Source organism: Nerophis lumbriciformis, linkage group LG05, assembly GCF_033978685.3.
Source record: "Nerophis lumbriciformis linkage group LG05, RoL_Nlum_v2.1, whole genome shotgun sequence".
NCBI lineage: Eukaryota > Metazoa > Chordata > Actinopteri > Syngnathiformes > Syngnathidae > Nerophis > Nerophis lumbriciformis.
Genome location: NC_084552.2, coordinates 17,128,059 through 17,150,199, shown reverse-complemented (window position 1 = coordinate 17,150,199; position 22,141 = coordinate 17,128,059). Strand labels below are relative to the sequence as shown.

Below are 22,141 nucleotides of genomic sequence, written 5' to 3'. Positions count from 1 at the left end.
GCATTACATTTACGAGCTGGCCTTTGCAGTATGACGGAAGAAGTCATATGGTTATAATGATAAGAATAATAATCACCTACGGGCATTCCCACCCAGTGCGTGAAGTACTTAGGGGTCAAAAAGCAAAATACACACCCAAGCCAGAACACACCCGGTCCATATCGCTATTGTTACTTATTGACACATTTGTGCAACATCAAGGTACATCCAGCGTCCACGCCTTGCTATATATGTACAGAAATCGGGAAAGTAGAACCCAGTGTGTCCGTGTGTCCTCCGACCAACATGGACGCAATGAGAGGTCTTATTTTGTTGTTATGGATGTGTGCAAGCACAGGACTCACACAACAGCAAAGGTGAGCTCATTTTGATCAATTAAAAAACATTTCAAGCAATTGTACCACATAATATAATTTGAACATGTATGTATTTATTTTAATCAGACGAAAAAGTTATAATAAGCAAAATACAGTTCCTTATAGTTCAAATTAAATAAATTATAATAAACAATTTCATATAAATGTTCTTGTGTGTGTATATATATATATATATATATATATATATATATATATATATATATATATATATAAGTTATAATATGCAAAATACAATTCCTTATAGTTTAAATTAAGTAAATTATACTAAACAATTTCATATTAATTTTCTTATATTTACAGTAAATAGTACTGTATATATATATATATACATATACACATATATATATATATATATATATATATATATATATATATATATATATTATATATAGGCGCACCCTCGAGTAGATATTATATACATATATATATAATGTATGTGTGTGTGTGTGTGTGTATGTATATATATATATATATATATATATATATATATATATATATATATATATATATATATATATATATATATATATATATATATATATATATATATATATATAAACAATTTTAATTTAAATCCCGTATGACATTCTGCATTTATGTCAAAATATGGGGGTCTTTTTTTAAATTAATTTTAATCATGCAAGCGATTAATATGATGATAATGTGATTAATCAGTGTGAATAATCTAATCAAAAATAATCATTTCACAGCGATATTATATATATATATATATATATATATATATATATATATATATATATATATATATATATCATGTATACATGTATATACCCCTGTGGTAAATTTTAAATGTGCTTTATAAATAAAGTTGATTTGATTTGATTTGATTTATGTATATATATATATATCATGTATATTTATGTGTGTATATATATATATATATATATATATATATATATATATATATATATATATATATATATATATATATAAATAATATCGCTGTGAAATGATTATTTTTGATTAGATTATTCACACTGATTAATCACATTATCATCATATTAATCGCTTGCATGATTAAAATTAACTTTAAAAAAGACCCCAATATTTTGACATTAATGCAGAATGTCATACGGGATTTAAATTAAAAGTGTTTATATATATATATATATATATATATATATATATATATATATATATATATATATATATATATATATATATATATATATATATATATATATATATATATATATATATACACACACAGTACACACATCTACATGTGTATATGTATACATATACACACACACATGTGTGTGTGTGTATATATATATATATATATATATATATATATATATATATATATATGTGTATATATATATATATATATATATATATATATATATATATATATATACATATACACACAGTACACACATATACATGTGTGTGTGTATGTATACATATACACACATTACACACATATATACATACTGTATATAGATATATATATGTCAAAATATTGGGGTCTTTTTTAAAGTTAATTTTAATCATGCAAGACATTAATATGATGATAATGATAATGTGATTAATCAGTGTGAAATATTTATATATATGTATATATATATAAAAAAATATATATACTGTATATTTATTTATATACACACATATATACATACTGTATATATATATATATATATGTATATATGTTTATGCTATTTATAATCTTAAGTTAATTGTTAATATACATGTAGGAAATAATGTTTTGTTATTTAATTTTTAAAAGCTTAAATACCTTTACATTTTCATTAATTTTAGGCTTTGCTGCCTCGATGTGAGGTGTGTAGTGTACATTAAAATAATCAAAATGGTTTCTTTGTATGCTTTTAATTATTATTTTTTTTACAATTGTCCAATATTTAACATGAAATATTTACCCTGGGCACTAGATATTAATAATAATACTAATAATAATAAATCAAAATTTGTATGAAAACATCAATCATTGTTGAAGTAATAACAAAGAAACTGGTTACATCACAATGCCTACATTACTTTAAATAAAGGCGTGCCCTAGAGTAAATATTGGATATATAATACAATTTGAAAAATTAATCATATTTAGGAGTGGTTTTATATTTAAACCTTTAATCAGACTTTTTCTTTCGTTTCTCTTGTAGCCTCCAGAATGAACCACAAAGCACGGGTAAGTAAAATCTGCAATAAAAAAAAGAAACATTTTACCAGGAAACAAGGAACAATTCCTATTCTATTCGTATGTTGAAGACTTTGAATTTTGGAGGACTTTCAAGGAAGTGAATTTTACATGACATTAAAGCACAAACAGTGCCGTTGTACTACCAAATCTAATGTGTTGTAACAATACGCACCATACTAAAAACCCTCTCTGAGCTGAAATTGAAAAATAAGATTTGGGATTTTTTGGCAAGAATGCCTCCAGCTCTCCCGCGACCCTGACAAATGGATGGATGAATGGCAGGAATGCCTTCTTCGTCTTAACGATGACCATCCATCTCTCTTGCGCTGTCGATTTTGAATAAATGATGTGGCATTTTTCATGCTGCTTGTCACTGTATCAACATTGTCGCAGGTTTTTTATTTGTTGTTGATGAAAGTTAAAATGGGTTCAAATAAGACCCATCAGTTTATCCCAGCAGACTTTGGGCAAGAGACACCCTGGACCGGCTCCCAGCCAATCACAGGGCACAGACAAACCATTCACACTGATTGGCAATTTAGAGCAGACCTGGGCAAAATACCAGCCGTTAAGATATTCATTTCGCAAGGCCATCATTTTTTCGACCTTTAACATCGAAACTGTTAACCCCGTTATGATGTGCCGAGCTGTTTTCAGATTACCGTAAGTCTTGAACTATAGAAAGTATTTCAATGGTTGGAATCTGCGCTTTCGAGTGATGTACGATAACCTGCGTCCATACTTGCCAACCTTGAGACCTCCGATTTCGGGAGGTGGGGGGGGGGGGGGGGGGGGGGGCGTGGTTAAGAGGGGAGGAGTATATTTACAGCTAGAATTCACCTAGTCAAGTATTTCATATATATACAGTATATATAAGAAATACTTGACTTTCAGTGAATTCTAGCTATACACTGTATATATATATATATATAAGAGAAATACTTGAATTTCAGTGTTCATTTATTTACACATATACACACACATAACACTCATCTACTCATTGTTGAGTTAAGGGTTGAATTGTCCATCCTTGTTCTATTCTCTGTCACTATTTTTCTAACCATGCTGAACACCCTCTCTGATGATGCATTCTGCTTCGTCTCCTTGTTGTGTGCGCAGTTGTGCACTGCACTCTCTAAAAGCCGTAGATGTTAATGTCACATATGCATGTACAGTAGATGGCAGTATTTTCCTGTTTAAGAGTGTCACAACATTGCTATTTACGGCAGACGAACTGCTTTACGGTAGACGAAAACATGACTGCTGTAGTTGTGTGTTGTTGCCGCGCTGGGAGGACGTTAATGAAACTGCCTAACAATAAACCCACATAAGAAACCAAGAACTCGCCCTCCATCATTCTACAGTTATGACGTGATTGGGCAGGCACACTGTTTATATTGTGGGAAAGCGGACGTGAAAACAGGCTGTCGACACGTCACTCAGGTCCGCCTGAATTTCGGGAGAAAATTTGTCCCAGGAGGTTTTCGGGAGAGGCGCTGAATTTCGGGAGTCTCCCGGAAAATCCGGGAGGGTTGGCAAGTATGCCTGCGTCACAACCACTGGAGGCAGACAAGGCACCACGCAGAGTGGGCGGAGTTTGTTTCCAGAGAGACCAGCCCGAGACACGGGTGTCAGAAACAGACGCGGAAGCAAAAAAAGTGATTATTTATCAGTTTGTATGTGTTTTTACCCTTTGTGTTCATATTTTTGTTTTGTTTTGCTTGATCGTATAAGATGTCGTTGGAGAAGGTGGTAAAGGAGGAGCGATGTTCATATGTTGTTAATATTCAGCGTTTTATCCTTCAGGTAGTATTGTAAATCCCACATTCTTTATTTGTCTATTTGTATTTGTAAGAGGTTTCTGTGGTTTCCCTGCTCTTCAGGGGATTTTTCCTGAAGAGCCCCTGAAGAGCAGGGAAACCTGTGAAACAGGCTTGTAGGGATGAAATAGCCTCCGTGTTTTTTCCTGACCTAATGTATATATATATACGGTATATATATATATATATATATATATATATATATATATATATATATATATATATATATATATATATATATATATATATACTACTGTTCAAAAGTTTGGGGTCACCCAAATAATTTTGTGTTTTCCATGAAAAGTCACACTTATTCACCACCATACGTTGTGAAATGAATAGAAAATAGAGTCAAGACATTGACAAGGTTAGAAATAATGATTTGTATTTGAAATAAGATTTTTTTTACATCAAACTTTGCTTTCGTCAAAGAATCCTCCATTTGCAGCAATTACAGCATTGCAGACCTTTGGCATTCTAGCTGTTAATTTGTTGAGGTAATTTGGAGAAATTGCACCCCACGCTTCTAGAAGCAGCTCCCACAAGTTGGATTGGTTGGATGGGCACTTCTTGCGTACCATACGGTCAAGCTGCTCCCACAACAGCTCAATGGGGTTCAGATCAGGTGACTGCGCTTGCCACTCCATTACCGATAGAATACCAGCTGCCTGCTTCTTCTCTAAATAGTTCTTGCACAATTTGGAGGTGTGTTTTGGGTCATTGTCCTGTTGTAGGAGGAAATTGGCTCCAATCAAGCGCTGTCCACTGGGTATAGCATGGCGTTGCAAAATGGAGTGATAGCCTTCCTTATTCAGAATCCCTTTTACCCTTTACAAATCTCCCACCTTACCAGCACAAAAGCAACCCCAGACCATCACATTACCTCCACCATGCTTAACAGATGGCGTCAGGCATTCTTCCAGCATCTTTTCAGTTGTTCTGCGTCTCACAAACGTTCTTCTTTGTGATCCAAACACCTCAAACTTGGAGTCATCCGTCCACAACACTTTTTTCCAGTCTTCCTCTGTCCAATGTCTGTGTTCTTTTGCCCATCTTAATCTTTTTCTTTTATTGGCCAGTCTCAGATATGGCTTTTTCTTTGCCACTCTGCCATGAAGCCCAGAATCCCGCAACCGCCTCTTCACTGTAGATGTTGACACTGGTGTTTTGCGGGTACTATTTAATGAAGATGCCAGTTGGGGACCTGTGAGGCGCCTGTTTCTCAAACTAGAGACTCTAATGTACTTATCTTCTTGCTCAGTTGTGCAACGCGGCCTCCCACTTCTTTTTCTACTCTGGTTAGAGCCTGTTTGTGCTGTCCTCTGAAGGAAGTAGTACACACCGTTGTAGGAAATCTTCAATTTCTTAGCAATGTCTCACATGGAATAGCCTTCATTTCTAAGAACAAGAATAGACTGTCGAGTTTCAGATGAAAGTTCTCTTTTTCTGGCCATTTTGAGCGTTTAATTGACCCCACAAATGTGATGCTCCAGAAACTCAATCTGCTCAAAGGAAGGTCAGTTTTGTAGCTTCTGTAACAAGCTAAACTGTTTTCAGATGTGTGAACATGATTGCACAAGGGTTTTCTAATCATTAATTAGCCTTCTGAGCCAATGAGCAAACACATTGTACCATTAGAACACTGGAGTGATAGTTGCTGGAAATGGGCCTCTATACACCTATGTAGATATTGCACCAAAAACCAGACATTTGCAGCTAGAATAGTCATCTACCACATTAGCAATGTGTAGAGTGTATTTCTTTAAAGTTAAGACCAGTTTAAAGTTATCTTCATTGAAAAGTACAGTGTTTTTCCTTCAAAAATAAGGACATTTCAATGTGACCCCAAACTTTTGAACGGTAGTGTATATATATATATATATATATATATATATATATACAGTATATATCTTTTTTTTATACACACATACACGCCGGCCCCCCCAGTTAGCGGGTCCAATGAACCTAACATGAGAGGTGTGCATCTCCCCGTTATGAGAGGATTCGATACATATCCAGAAATGTAACGATTTCATTCGGATTCCATCTGATTTTAGTCGACGCAAAACGATGCAATCTGGTCCAGTTCCATGTTTGAAGTAGACTTGAGTTTTACATTGTCAATGATCTTAGGTCAGTTCTATAAATGCGACACTTTTAATCTTAAAATAAATACACTTTACAAAAGACCATGCACTACATTACACTTAAAGCATTTTGAAAAAAAAAACATCTAACAATGACAACTAATGTTAAATTTCTGCTTTTGGCACAAATTGACTTCACCTTTTGTTGTTTTATATAGCTCTTGCAAGGACTCGTTGGTAAAATGCCATTGACTTGGTATCTTGTACGGAGGCCCTAATATACAAAACCCAAAACCAGTGATGTTGGCATGTTGTGTAAATGGTAAATAAAAACAGAATACAATGATTTGCAAATCATTTTCAACTTATATTCAATTGAATAGACTGTAAAGACAATATATTTAATGTTCAAACTGAGAAACTTTATTTTTTGCAAATATTAGCTCATTTGGAATTTGATGCCTGCAACATGTTTCAAAGAAGCTGGCACAAGTGGCAAAAAAGACAGAAATAGCAAGGAATGCTCATCAAACATTTATTTGGAACATCCCACCGGTGAACAGGCTAATTGGGAACAGGTGGGTGCCATGATTGGGTATAAAAGCAGCTTCCATGAAATGCTCAGTCATTCACAAACAAGGATGGGGCGAGGGTCACCACTTTGTGAACAAATGCGTGAGCAAATAGTCCAACAGTTTAAGAACAATATTTCGTAACGAGCTATTGCAAGGAATTTACGGTCTGTAATATCATCAAAATTAAAAAAATCACTGCACGTAAGCGGCAAGGCCAAAAAGCAACATTGAATGCCCGTGACTGCATCATAAAGCGACATCAGTGTGTAAAGGTTATCACCACATAGGCTCAGGAACACTTCAGAAAACCACTGTCAGTAACTACAGTTTGTCGCTACATCTGTAAGTGCAAGTTAAAACTCTACTACGCAAAGCGAAAGCCATTTATCAACAACACCCAGAAACGCTGCCGGCTTCGCTGGGCCCGAGCTCATCTAAGATGGACTGATGCAAAGTGTAAAAGTGTTCTGTGGTCTGACGAGTCCACATTTCAAATTGTTTTTGGAAACTGTGGATGTTGTGTCCTCCGGACCAAAGAGGAAAAGAACAATCCGGACTCTTATAGGCGCAAAGTTCAAAAGCCAGCATCTGTGATGGTATGGGGGTGTATTAGTACCAAAGCATGGGTAACTTACACATCTGTGAAGGCACCATTAATGCTGAAAGGTACATACAGGTTTTGGAGCAACATATGTTGCCATCCAAGCAATGGACGCCCCTGCTTATTTCAGCAAGACATTGCCAAGCCACATTCTGCACATGTTACAACAGCGTGGCTTTGTAGTAAAAGAGTGTGGGTACTAGTCTGGCCTGCCTGCAGTCCAGACCTGTCTCCCATTGAAAATGTGTCGCATTATGAAGCGTCAAATACGACAGCGAAGACTCCAGACTGTTGAACAACTTAAGCTGTACATCAAGCAAGAATGGGAAATAATTCCACCTGAAAAGCTTCCAAAATTGGTCTCCTCAGTTCCCAAACGTTTACTGAGTATTGTTAAAAGGAAAGTGAACACAGTGGTAAAAATGCCCCTGTGCCAACTTTTTTGCAATGTGTTGCTGCCATTGAATTCTAAGTTATTGATTATCTGTCAAAAAAAAAGAAGTTTCTCGGTTTGAACATTAAATATCTTGTCTTTGCAGTCTATTCAATTGAATATAAGTCCAAAAGTATTTACAAATCATTGTATTTTGTTTTTATTTATGATTTACACAACATGCCAACTTCACTGGTTTTGGGTTTTGTATATCAGCTCCCAAAAACCATCACTCCCCACAACACTGTCTTTCACAGTGAAATTAGCTATTATTACTTTGGCTCCAAATAAGTTATTTCCCCTTGATAAAAGCTTTGACTATCCGTGTCTTTGTCCTGTTGTGTCTGTCGCGCTAGCTGTACTAGCCTTCTCATCGTCGGTTTCCCCATGTCTTCTGTGGAGAATACATATATGTTTAAGAGTTATTTCTTTATTCATAGCCATGTTTAGAGTATCTAGTACTTTTCCTTTGTATATTCTACCAGTTTCTCTTTATCTTCATAGGTCTGTTTAGTGTTTTAGACAATTGGAATGTGAATACATCCCCCCCTTCTTCCTTATCAATGTTGCGAGAGGGAGAGGTGGGGGCTTTCTTTGTGTGCAAGAAGTTGGCTCTTCCGTTTGAGTGTCAGATCAACTCGAGTAGCCGATATGAATGTATTGGTGTGGGCTGATCTCCTGATATTTCAGTAAAACTTGATAATATTCCTATTCTGTCTTGATGGTCCTTCTTACTCAGCATATATGTCATCAAAAGAGCTTGGGATTGACTAGTGACTTGAATTCCCTGGGAGGAAGAGCTGATCAGACGCAACGCTTCGCACCAGGGGTCTCATTTAGAAAAGTGGGCGTTCGTCAAAATTATAAAATAACAATTTGATCAATAAAAGCATGCTGCTCACGCTTCTGTGCACCAATCCCTGCATCCTCCAACTAATCATCCCCAATTCACCCTTTATATAACTACGTTGGCACAGCACAACAGTTTGATATTTAGGCTCCAACAAATGAATATACAATATATCTACAATTACACATGCACACACAAACACGCACATACATCTCATTCAACTCTCGCTAACCACTCCCCTGCTTCCCCGGCTCCTGTATTAGCTGGTATTTGACATATAGCTGTCCGGGATATGCCTGTTATATGATTCCTTGATTTTGGACCTCCAGAATTAGCATGTCTTCGTCTATTTGTGTTAACAAGGTAAAATTATGTCTAAAATCCTTTGACAAGTTAGCTTCATGTCCGTCCCCTCCCATTAGGACGTTTTATAGTGTAAAATAAGATCCAACTTAAATGGAAACTGCACTTTTTTTTGGTAAATTTTGCCCATTATTCACATTTCTTATGAAAGACAAGAACACATAGGTTTTCCTTTTTTTTAATGCATTCTAAATATTATTCCGCTTACAATAGACTAATATTTGAGCCGCTCCATTCTGCCTATAAAGCCCTTAAAACACATCCAAGCACCTCCATTAGGGTTTTATATACATGATGTATATATATATGTTTATATGTAATGTAGTGACATTCATAGTAACATTTATTTACATATTTTGATCATTTTAAGCATAAGCGGCGCATTACTTTCAAACACGCATTACGCTTCCTTTTTTTTCTTCTTCATCACTGATTACTCACTGCAGACTTTATGAGAGCCAACAAACATAATACAACTTCACTTACTGTATAATGTCTGCTGTCATTGGGATGCCGACTGCTAGGATGTTCATATATTCCCATTTCGATGAACAATGACTCATAATCCTCACAAAGAAAAGGGGGGTGGAACTAAGCGTCTTTTCGTGTTGTTCTCGCAATTACCGGGTCTAAATTGGCTGTCAAAGTGCACAATGTTGTTGGAATACATCCTCATCCTTCTAATATCCAGGATCTACAATAAAGTTTGACGAGCAAGGAAAGAGGAAGCAGCTGATCTGTTGATCATGCCAACATTTGCGGTCAAGCTAGTGATCCCAGCGCCGCTATAGTTTGTCTGCGTTAGCGCTTGTAATAACTAATATCACTAATATTTGTAAATATTCAAGTCACCAAAGATAAATGTGGTATTGATACCGCTTTTTGGATGTTTTTTATCGGGTTTTACGGGCGGAATAAAGGACCTCCAATTGGCTCCGATGTAAGCTGACTTTTATTGACGTTTATTTACAAGTTAAAATGCAGTACAAAGAAAACAGTCATGTCTTTCATAATGATTGTGCAAAATCTACCCCCAAAAGTGCAGTTCCCCTTTGAAAACGGAGTATTTTATTTTGAAAATAAACCAGATAGTTTAATTGTGTGTTTGTGAATGACTTCCTGTTCAACACAAGAGTTTAGCTAAAGTGATCCGCCGTGTTGCGGCGTCTTGCAAATATAGAAGCTGTGCGTATATTTATCAAAGAACTACTCACCCCCAAATCCTCCACTCGACTCCTCCGCTCCGGACAGGCTAACCTCCTCCAACCTCCGAGGACAAAGCTACGAACAATGGTAGACCGGGCTTTCTGCTACACCGCTTCCAGCCTGTGGAACGCTCTCCCTGACCACCTGAGGGCACCACAGACTTTGGATGCTTTTAAAAAAGGCTTAAAAACCCTTCTTTTAAAAAAAGCCTTTTTTTTTTTTTTAGATATATGCATACTAGTTCTAGCTATTTGGCTGTTCTAGTTTTTATTTTTATTATCTTTTAATTTTAATTATTTATTTTTTTTAATGCACTGTAGCACTTTGAGGTTGTTTACTCAATGTAAAGTGCTTTTTACAAATAAAATCTATTATAATGGGAACCGCGGCGAAGTGCTTAGCATCTGAGACATTGACTTGAATGGAAACAAACAATTCAGACATGTGTCAATTCAAAGACAGTTCACCTCAAAACAGCATAAAGACAATGACTGCCCTTTTTCAGAGGAGATGCACTTTGTGAATATAGTCCAATTTACTATATTTTTATAAATATAACCCAGCTTGTGTTACGTGGTGAAGATATGGGCATAAGCTAACATGCTAAACACAATTGTGTTTCTTATCTTTACAGGTCGTCTGCTGACCTCTTGCGACTTTAACGACGAAAATCAACCGTTCTGCCAGTTCAGTCAGGACTCAACGGATAATGGCGACTGGACCCGACACAAGGGTCCGACCCCGACGCTGGGGACGGGTCCCTCTGGAGACTACCCTGATGGACGTTAGTACTGTGCTAGCTAATACGATAAACGGTAACCATCCCTATTGCTAAATATGTCTTTCCATAGTGGGATATTACATCTACCAAGAAGGCGACAACGTGGCAAACGGGCGTAAAGTCCGTCTGCTGAGTCCTGCGCTCTTGACAGCCACCTCCAATATTTGCATCCGGTTTCGGTACTACATGTATGGATCCGACAGTCAAAACAAGTTGACGGTCCTGGCAAGGAATTCCAGTATGGAGTATGAGGCATGGAGCAAGACTGGTTTCCAGAGTCCATCCTGGCTTGGAGGCGCCGTCACTGTGTCGAAAGCAATCAGCGAAGCAGTCACTGTGAGTGGTCGCTACTAAGATTTGTACTGGGTTACAAACGTGTGCCAGAACATGTCACACTTTTTTGGCGTTGCCAATTTGGGTTTGTGTGCCTATATTTTGTTCTTATGTTCATGTTATCACAGTATACAATTTTAGAACAGTTAGCATTTTTACATTAGCATATACAGTAGCATTAGCAGTGATGTGCAGTGAGGTTTGAGGTTGGGGAGGCACTGAACCACTAGTCAGAATTACAAATATACAGTATGATACTAAGTCACTGAACCACTAGTCAGATTTACAAACATGACAGTATGATGCAATGGCACTGGCTCAAAATCACAAAAACGCACAGTATGATGCTAGAAAAAAAATGTCAACACACTTAACACAATTAACACTGCACTGCAGAGCAGACACTAGATCAGGGGTCCCCAAACTTTTTGACTCGGGGGCCGTATTGGGTTAAAAATAGTGTGTGTGTGTGTATATATATATATATATATATATATATATATATATATATATTGTGGTACCTGATTCTCACCAAGACACAGGATTGGTTTTGCAGCAAGCCGAAAAGGGCATTTATTGTACAAGTGTTTTTAGAAAGGGCGGGGTATGGAATCAGCAAACTTAAAGTGTCCATTAATAACATAAATATCTCCCATCTGGGGCTCTCAGTCCTTCACACAGCACACTTCTCTAAAGGTCAAAGGTCATTGCCTATCAAACAAGAGAAACACAACATAAGTAAAACATTTCACCAGTAATGTCTTTAGTGGGGAAATTAGTGATGGGTCCGGCAACACCGATGCATCGGCGCATGCGTCGAGCTCATAGAGCGAAACCCTGTGTCGGTGCGCGTATCGCTTTTAGAAAGTCACGTGACCGATCATGAGCTGTTTTGGTCACGTGACCGATACGCGAACTGTGTCGCACTGACGCCTCCTCTGTGCCCTGTGAGCGGGTCTTTTCTACAGCCGGAGAAATAATAACTAAGAAGAGAAAGCGTCTAAAATTGAATACGTTGGAAAAACTTTTTTTTTTTTTTTTTTTATAAAAATGTGTAAAAAAATAATAATAATAATTTCCAGGTCCACAAGCATCCTCATTCACAACACGTTCTCTTATATTTCCATGTTATGATACATGTTCACATTATTTATTGACTGTATCTAAAAAAGACAAAAAATATATTTTTATTTAAATGAAGTTATGAAATAATCCTAAATGAAATACAATGACTTGCTTTATATTATTGTATATACTAGGTCAATGGTTCTCAACCTTTTTTCAGCAATGCACCCCCTGTGAATTTTTTAAAAATTCAAGTACCCCCTAATCAGAGCAAAGCATTTTTGGTTGAAAAAAAAAAGATGAAGTAAAATACAGCACTATGTCATCAGTTTCTGATTTATTAAATTGTATAACAGTGCAAAATATTGCTCATTTGTAGTGGTCTTTCTTGAACTATTTGGAAAAAAAGATATAAAAATAGCTAAAAACTTGTTGAAAAATAAATAAGGGATTCAATTATAAATAAAGATTTCTACAACTAGAAGTAATAATCAACTTAAAGTGCCCTCTTTGGGGATTGTACTAGACTAGAGCTCCATCTGGATTCATGAACTTAATTCTAAACATTTCTTCACACAAAAAAAAAATCTTTAACATCAATATTTATGGAACATGTCCACAAAAAATCTAGCTGTCAACACTGAATATTGCATTGTTGCATTTCTTTTCACAGTTCTTTTTGACAGACATTTTAGTGACAAACCTGAGCTTGTGTTTCACGGAGTTTATGAACTTACATTCATATTTTGTTGAAGTATTATTCAATAAATATATTTATAAAGGATTTTTGAATTGTTGCTATTTTTAGAATATTTTTTAAAAATCTCACGTACCCCTGGCATACCTTCAAATACCCCCAGGGGTACGCGTACCCCCATTTGAGAACCACTGTACTAGGTCATAAAATCAGTGTCAGTTGAGTCGGTCCATAGGTTGCCTGTAGGGATTTTTAATGTCCAGCAGATGTCAGTATTTAGTGACACGGTATCGACACAGTATCAATACAGTTTTGCAATGTGTCGAAACGCTTCATGAGGCTTCATCAACCCATCACTAGGGGAAATAGTGGATGTCTCACTTACCGCCTGATGCACCTGCCTTGACACAGAGGAGAGCCAGACCTGAATGAGGCAGAGTTAAGTAGGGTTTGTAGCTGGGCCCCACCTGGCCGCACAGCTGGTGGCACTTCAGGCTGATTGAGCAGGTATAGGGGAATGTACCGCCCCTCGATGATGCGGCCAAGGCTGGGGCGTTGTCTTCCTTGTTCCACTCTGCCTCCATTCCCTGGCTCCTCCCCTGTGAGGTGCCTACCTGTCAGGCGGTGCTTGAGTGAGACTCCACAATATATATATATATATATATATATATATATATATATATATATATATATATATATATATATATATATATATATATATATATATATATATATATATATATATGTATATATATGTATATGTGTAAAGATATATTTATATATATATATATATATATATATATATATATATATATATATATGTATGTGTGGGAAAAAAATCACAAGACTATTTCATCTCACTATTTCCCACACATACATAAATTGCGCTCTACTACGGTATCGAGCACTATTTTTTGGATAACCTTATTAAGACATATATATATATATATATATATATATATATATATATATATATATATATATACAGTATATGTTTAAAGATATATTTTTATATATTTTTATATATATATACATATATATGTCTTAATAAGGTTATCCAAAAAATAGTGCTCGATCACCTATGAACCCACGCCAGGAAATCAGCCAAAAAAGAACAGAAAACGAAACGACATCATCTGGTACAACCCCCCATACAGCAAAAACGTCTCAACGAACATTGGACACAAATTCCTCAATCTGATTGACAAACACTTTCCCAAAGACAACAACCTAAGAAAAGTATTCAACAAGAACAACATTAAATTGAGCTACAGCTGCATGAACAATATACGACAAATCATCTCAAACCACAACAAAACAATTGCAAATGAGCCGTCGACCCCCAGTCAGAGCGACTCCAAAACCAACAAAGCATGCAACTGTCGAAAGAAACCTGATTGCCCCCTCAACGGGGGGTGCTTACAAACATCAGTTGTCTACCAATCTAAGGTAATACGCAAGGACATTAACACATCCGACACATATGTAGGATTAACCGAGGGTGAATTCAAAACCAGATGGAACAATCACAAGGCTTCTTTCAGGAACAAAAACCTGCGAAATACCACAGAACTCAGCAAACACATTTGGGACCTCAAAGACAATAATGTTGAATATTCAATAACATGGCAAATTCTTGCATCCAGCACACCTTACAATAGTGGTAATAAAAGATGCAACCTATGCTTGAAAGAGAAACTGTTTATTATTTACCGTCCAGACCTGTCATCCCTCAACAAGCGCAGCGAAATTGTAACAACATGCCGCCATAGACGGAAACACCTCCTAGTAACACATGAGCCAATCACCACGCCCCTAGGCCAGCCTGTACCCACCCACTCTGTGCCCTATATAAACCATGGTATGCGAATGCTCCCATTAAAATCTCCTGACGATTGAGGGTACCCCCCCTCATGAAACAGGCCTGTAGAGATGAAATAGTCTTGTGATTTTTTTTTTCCCACACATACATATATATATATATATATATATATATATATATATATATATATATATATAGCCCGGCACCCGGCCAAATTTTTTTAACCCAATATGGCCCCCCAGTCAAAAAGTTTGGGGACCCCTGATCTAGTGTCAGTATACATACAGTATATATATATATATATATATGTATATATATGTATATATATATATATATATATATATATATATATATATATATATATATGTATGTGTGTGAAAAAAAATCACAAGACTATTTCATCTCTACAGGCCTGTTTCATGAGGGGGGGTACCCTCAATCATCAGGAGATTTTCTCCTGATGATTGAGGGTACCCCCCCTCATGAAACAGGCCTGTAAAGATGAAATAGTCTTGTGATTTTTTTTCACACACATACATATATTGCGCTCTACTACGGTATCGAGCACTATTTTTTGGATAACCTTATTAAGACATATATATATATATATATATATATATATATATATATATATATACATATATATATATATATATATATCCATCCATCCATTTCCTACCGCGAGAGAAAAAGGAGGACTTCTACAACATGTATCTACTGTATGTATGTATATATATATATATATATATATATATATATATATATATATATATATATATATATATATCCATCCATCCATTTCCTACCGCGAGAGAAAAAGGAGGCCTTCTACAACATGTATCTACTGTATGTATGTATATATATATATATATATATATATATATATATATATATATATATATATATATATATATATATATATATATAGTATTGAGCGTGTGCGTGCGAAGGGGTGTGTTCTTTGTTGCCACGGGGAAAAGACAGGCCATGAGGCAGCAAGCACCTCTGCCTCAAAGTAGGGGGCGATATATCAAAAGTTGAACTGTCAACACCGGTTAACCCTTAAGAAGTAGAAGAAGAAAACAACAGACAACAACTGTGATACTTTTTCGCCCTAAAAATGGAGGATTTGATTTCTAAATGAAGTCATTTTTCAAGACTGGACTTTCAATCAAAGCAAGAAGTCATTAATACTGGGAGACCAACGCCAGAGCTGCCAGATTTGATTCAAACGTGTGTGGTCCGAGGACAGAAAATAACTTCATTTCAAAAGGATTGGTATACTACAAAAACGTATTTATTGCTTTCCCTGCCTTTTATTCTAAACGAGTGACCGTGTTTGGACCCAAATGGGATATACTGAGATGGCGACTTGTCCAGGCCTGCCTTCCGCCTGAATACAGCTGAGATAGGCTCCTGCATCCCCCGCGACCCCGAGAGGGACAAGCGGTAGAAAATGGATGGGATGGGATGGATCTGAAAAACCTGCCAAGAAGCCTCGAAAAACATGAAAGCTCATCTGCCCACATTCCAGGTCAGATTTCTTTAAAAACGTTTGGAATGTCACGTATTGATCTGGCTCTAAATGAACAACGGAGACTAAATATCAGCATCCACAATGCCAATGTGAAGGAACATTGTGAGATATTAAAAGAGCTGATAAACGCCACTTGCTTTCTGGGGAAACAGGAGCTTGCATTTCGTGGCAATTATCTCAAGTGAGAAAGAGAGACTTTTAAAACTCAAAGAAAAAGAGAAAAAGGAGGACTTCTACAACAAAGTCATAGAGATCTTCGTTGAGAAGGAAAGGCGAATGGACTTCATTTAGAAGTAAAGGTAAGATATACTGTCTAGTGCAGGGGTCCCCAAACTACCTCACTTCTCGTCTGCCTTGTTGTTTTGATCAGGAAACACGGAATTTCTGCGATTTTGACCATGAAAATGATCAAAATATACAGGAACCACACCAAAATCACATAGAAAGCATAGACCAAAAGAGAAATATTACAACATATTTTATTTTATGACTTCGTTTTTCAACATCTCATGGTTAAGCCCCCCCCTCCCAACATGTGATTGTTTTTCCCAGAATAATGTCATGTTATGAAAACAAAAATAAAGATGACAAGAAAACGTTGTAATATTCTTAGAAAGAAAGCGTTATTTTACATCAGTAAAACTGTCGTCAAAACTAGTGTTATGCTACGGGAATAAAGTCAGATTTTCAGTGAAAAAGTTCATATATATTACCATAATTAAAGTAGTAGGGCAAAAAAAACGCCCACAAAAGAGTGCTAATGTTATGAGAATAAAGTTATAATGTAATTATACCCGAAAAGATGTTATATAAGTAAAAAAAAACAAAAAACGCAATGTTATGAGAATGTATTAAAATTGTTCATGAAGAATGAAAACATTTTAAATGAATTAAAAATTAAAAGTCGTAATTAAATTGTTATGCAAACAAAAAATATACCCAAAATATACTAATAATTGTGTTGTTATGAGAATAAAGTCATAATATTACTGGAAATGTTGTAGACGTGGTCTAGTGGTTAGCAGTCAGGAGATCTGAAAGATATGGATTTTGCATGTTTTCCCCATGTGTGCGTGGGTTTTCTCTGGGGACTCCGGCTTCCTCACAAATTCCAAAAATATGCATGTTAGTTTAATTGGAGACTTAAAATTGTCCATAGAGTTGATCGGGTTGTCAATTGTGGCCTGTGGAATGTTGGTCCACTCCTCTTGGCTGTGCCACGTTGCTGGATATTGGCAGGAAGTGGAACACGCTGTCGTGTACGCCGATCCACAGCGTCCCAAACATGCTCAATGGGTGACATGTCCGGTGAGTATGCTGTCCATGCAAGAACTGGGATGTTTTCAGCTTCCAGGAATTGTGTACAGATCCTTGCAACATGAGGCCGTGCATTGTCATGCTGCAACATGAGGCGAATGGCACAACAGTGGGCCTCAAGATCTCATCACGGTACCTCTGTGCATTCAAAATGCCATCAATAAAAGGCACTTGCGTTCGTTGTCCATAACATGCGCTTGCCCATACCATAACCCCACCCCCACCATGGGCCACTGGATTCATAACGTTGACATCAGCAAATTGCTCTCCCACACGACGCCACAGATGCTGTCGGTCACCTGCCCTGAACAGTGAAAACGTGAAGAGAACCCCTCTCCAACGTGCCAGACACCATCGAATGTGACCATTTGTCCACACAAGTTGGTTACGACGACGAACTGCAGTCAGGTCGAGACCCTGATGAGGACGACAAGCATGCAGATGAGCTTCCCTGAGACGGTTTCTCACAGTTTGTGCAGAAATTATTTGGTTATGCAAACCAATTGTTGCAGCGGTGGCTGGTCCCAGACGATCATGGAGGTGCACCTGCTAGATGTGTAGGTCCTGGGCTGGTGTGGTTACATGTGGTCTGCGGTTGTGTAGCCGGGTGGATGAACCGCCAAATTCCCTGAAACGCCTTTGGAGACGGCTTATGGTAGAGAAATTACCATTCAATTCACGGGCAACAGCTCTGGTGGACATTCCTGCAGTCAGCACGCCAACTGAACGCTCCCTTAAAACTTGGGACATCTGTGGCATTGTGCTGTGTGATAAAACTGCACTTTTCAGAGTGACCTTTTATTGTGGGCCGCCTAAGGCACACCTGTGCAATAATTATGCTGTTTAATCTGCATCTTGATATGCCACACCTGTGAGGTGGGATGGATTTTCTTGCCAAAGAAGAAATGCTCACTAACACATATTTAGACAGATTTGTGAACAATATTTGAGAAGAATAGGTATTTTGTGTCTGTAGTACAAGTTTTATATATTTTATATATTTCAACTTGTGAAAAATGGGAGCAAAAACAAGTGTTGCGTTTATGTTTTTGTTCAGTGTTTAAAAAAATTGACAATACTTGGAAATGGTATTTTTTTCAAATTAGTCTCCAGTTGAAATAACGTTTTTATGAAATATTTTCTTCTGTACGCTGTGATAGCAAATGAATCAAACATTGTAATCGGTGACAATTGCAGTTGTAGCAATTGCATATTTTCACAGTGAAAATATTTGATGTCATAGTCATTGTTCGAATAATTGTTTCTAAATTATCACAAAAACTTTGTATTACACTGTGTTCCTGAGAAGAAGACAAAAGGGCTGTCTTTGAGGCCTACCAAGAGGAAGAAGGCTCATAAAACGCCACTGTGACTTCAAAGCGGACAGATGGCAGGATCTGCTCACACTTCTAGAGGAACTCTTTTTAAGTATTTTACGAACTCTCTTTGAAGTATTTTATGGAACTCTTTGAACTATTTGGTAACCGAAGGCAACGCTGTTTACGACCCACTTCCCACTTGGAAAAAGCTGTGGGCAGGTGGGGAGAGAAAGTCAAATAAAGAAGCAGGAGTGCAATCTTGGGGAGAGCATGGTTGAAGACTGTTCAGAGAGGACAGTCGCCATGTGTCTCCTCATGAGTCCAAATTGAATTCTGTCTCTGTTTGATTCTTTGCCTCTTGTCTTGTCTAATAGATGTCATCAGTGTTTGAACCTGACAGTCATGTTGAGGTTTTATGCTAATGGACTTGTTCTTGATTTGACTAGATTGTGTTCGAGGCTCAGAGAGGCCTCAGCGCTTCCTGTGACTCAGCGCTGGATAACATCGTCATTACGGAAGAAGCCTGTCCTGGTGAGTGAAACAGCTGTGAATTCGTCAGGGCATAGAGTTCAAGGTCAGGGTTAAGGTGCGGTTTTTGATAAGGGTTAGAGTTAGAGTAAATATTGGGGTTGGATTAAAGGTTGAGCGGTATTGTTTAGGATTAGGTTTAATGGTTGAGGCTAGAGTTATATAAAGCACGCTTATCTTAATGAGTTAGGTTCAAGGGATAGAAATAGGAATTAGTGTTAAGGTTTCCATTAGGGCTTACTGTATTTAGTGTTAAAGTTGAGGTTGGGGTTCAGGTTTGTGATTAGTTTTAGGAGTTATGATTAGTGTTACAGTTTATGTTTAATGTTAGGGTTAGATTTAGGATTAAGATAAGGTTAGGCTCTAGGTGTCATGGGGCGTCCCAAATTATTATTATCTTATTTTTTAAATCTATCCTGTCCAGCCGCTCAGGCATGTCATATTGTTGATGTAGATGCCCATATCTGCTATACAGATTTAATTATTAAATGTTTGGATGTATTGAGTGTTTGACGCAGCAGGAGGGGATAGAAAGACGACAAAAAAGAAGACAGAAGAAGAAAATTGTGGGGGAAAGAGAGGGACAACAGCAACAAAACAAAATAAATAATAACAATAAAAAAAACACACACACATATATATACATACATATATACATGTATGCATTATATATATATATATATATATATATATATATATATATATATATATATATATATGTGTGTGTGTATAGTAGGGATGTCCGATAATGGCTTTTTGCCGATATTCCGATATTGTCCAACTCTTTAATTACCAATACCGATATCAACCGATACCGATATCAACCGATAAATGCAGTCGTGGAATTAACACATTATTATGCCTAATTTGGACAACCAGGTATGGTGAAGATAAGGTACTTTTTAAAAAAATTAATAAAATAAGATAAATAAATTAAAAACATTTTCTTGAATAAAAAAGAAAGGAAAACAATATAAAACAGTACATAGAAACTAGTAATTAATGAAAATGAGTCAAATTAACTGTTAAAGGTTAGTACTATTAGTGGACCAGCAGCACGCACAATCATGTGTGCTTACGGACTGTATCCCTTGCAGACTGTATTGATATATATTGATCTATAATGTAGGAACCAGAATATTAATAACAGAAAGAAACAACCCTTTTGTGTGAATGAGTGTAAATGGGACAGGGAGGTTTTTTGGGTTGGTGCACTAATTGTAAGTGTATCTTGTGTTTTTTATGTTGATTTAATTTAAAAAAGTAAAAATTAAAATTAAAATTAAAAAAACACGATACCGATAATAAAAAAAACGATACCGATAATTTCCGATATTACATTTTAACGCATTTATCGGTCGATAATATATATATATATATATATATGGGCAGCACGGTGGAAGAGGGGTTAGTGCATCTGCCTCACAATACGAAGGTCCTGAGTAGTTTTGGGTTCAATCCCGGGCTCCGTGACTGCGTGGGTTCCCTCCGGGTACTCCGGCTTCCTCCCACTTCCAAAGACATGCACCTGGGGATAAGTTGATTGGCAACACTAAATTGGCCCTAGTGTGTGAATGTGAGTGTGAATGTTGTCTGTCTATCTGTGTTGGCCCTGCGATGAGGTGGCGACTTGTCCAGGGTGTACACCGCCTTCCGCCCGATGGTAGCTGAGATAGGCTCCAGCGCCCCCCGCGACCCCAAAGGGAATAAGCGGTAGAAAATGGATGGATGGATATGGATATATATATATATATATATATATATATATATATATATATATATATATATATATATATATATATATATATATATATATATATATATATATATATGTATATATATATATATGTTGCGGCGACTTGCTTGTGGTTTGTGGAACCCTGCCTGCACGCCATCTTGCACGTGACATGCAGAGACAGCATGCACTATGCGGGCACGTGCGCTACAGCGCAGCAGGGCGTACTCCAGCACACGCAAGCAAGTGTCAGCAATCAACTGTTATCAGCGGCGCGTCTCACAGACATGCTTAAAACGCCACACCTTTCATTCGGCTGGTGTGCAGTAAAGGTAGGTGATACTATGTACTATGTATACTATGTCCTATGTACAGTCGTGGTCAAAAGTTTACATACACTTGTAAAGAACATAATGTCATGCCTGTCTTGAGTTTCCAATCATTTCTACAACTCTTATTTTTTTGTGATAGAGTGATTGGAGCACATACTTGTTGTTTACAAAAACATTCATG

General features: G+C 36.7%; 1 protein-coding gene across 2 annotated transcripts in view; it reads left to right on the top strand.

The window, feature by feature from the left end:
• Positions 1-250: 250 nt before the first annotated feature.
• The window catches only part of zanl (zonadhesin, like), a 161,317-nt gene continuing 139,426 nt past the window's right edge, over positions 251-22,141 (top strand). For both annotated transcript variants that reach the window (XM_061961199.2, XM_061961198.2), the window contains exons 1-5: positions 251-356; positions 2,522-2,547; positions 11,129-11,278; positions 11,346-11,611; positions 19,812-19,896. In XM_061961199.2, coding sequence (XP_061817183.2) covers positions 286-356; positions 2,522-2,547; positions 11,129-11,278; positions 11,346-11,611; positions 19,812-19,896 — 598 coding nt within the window. In that variant the 5' untranslated portion in view covers positions 251-285. The remainder of the gene's footprint in view (positions 357-2,521; positions 2,548-11,128; positions 11,279-11,345; positions 11,612-19,811; positions 19,897-22,141) is intronic.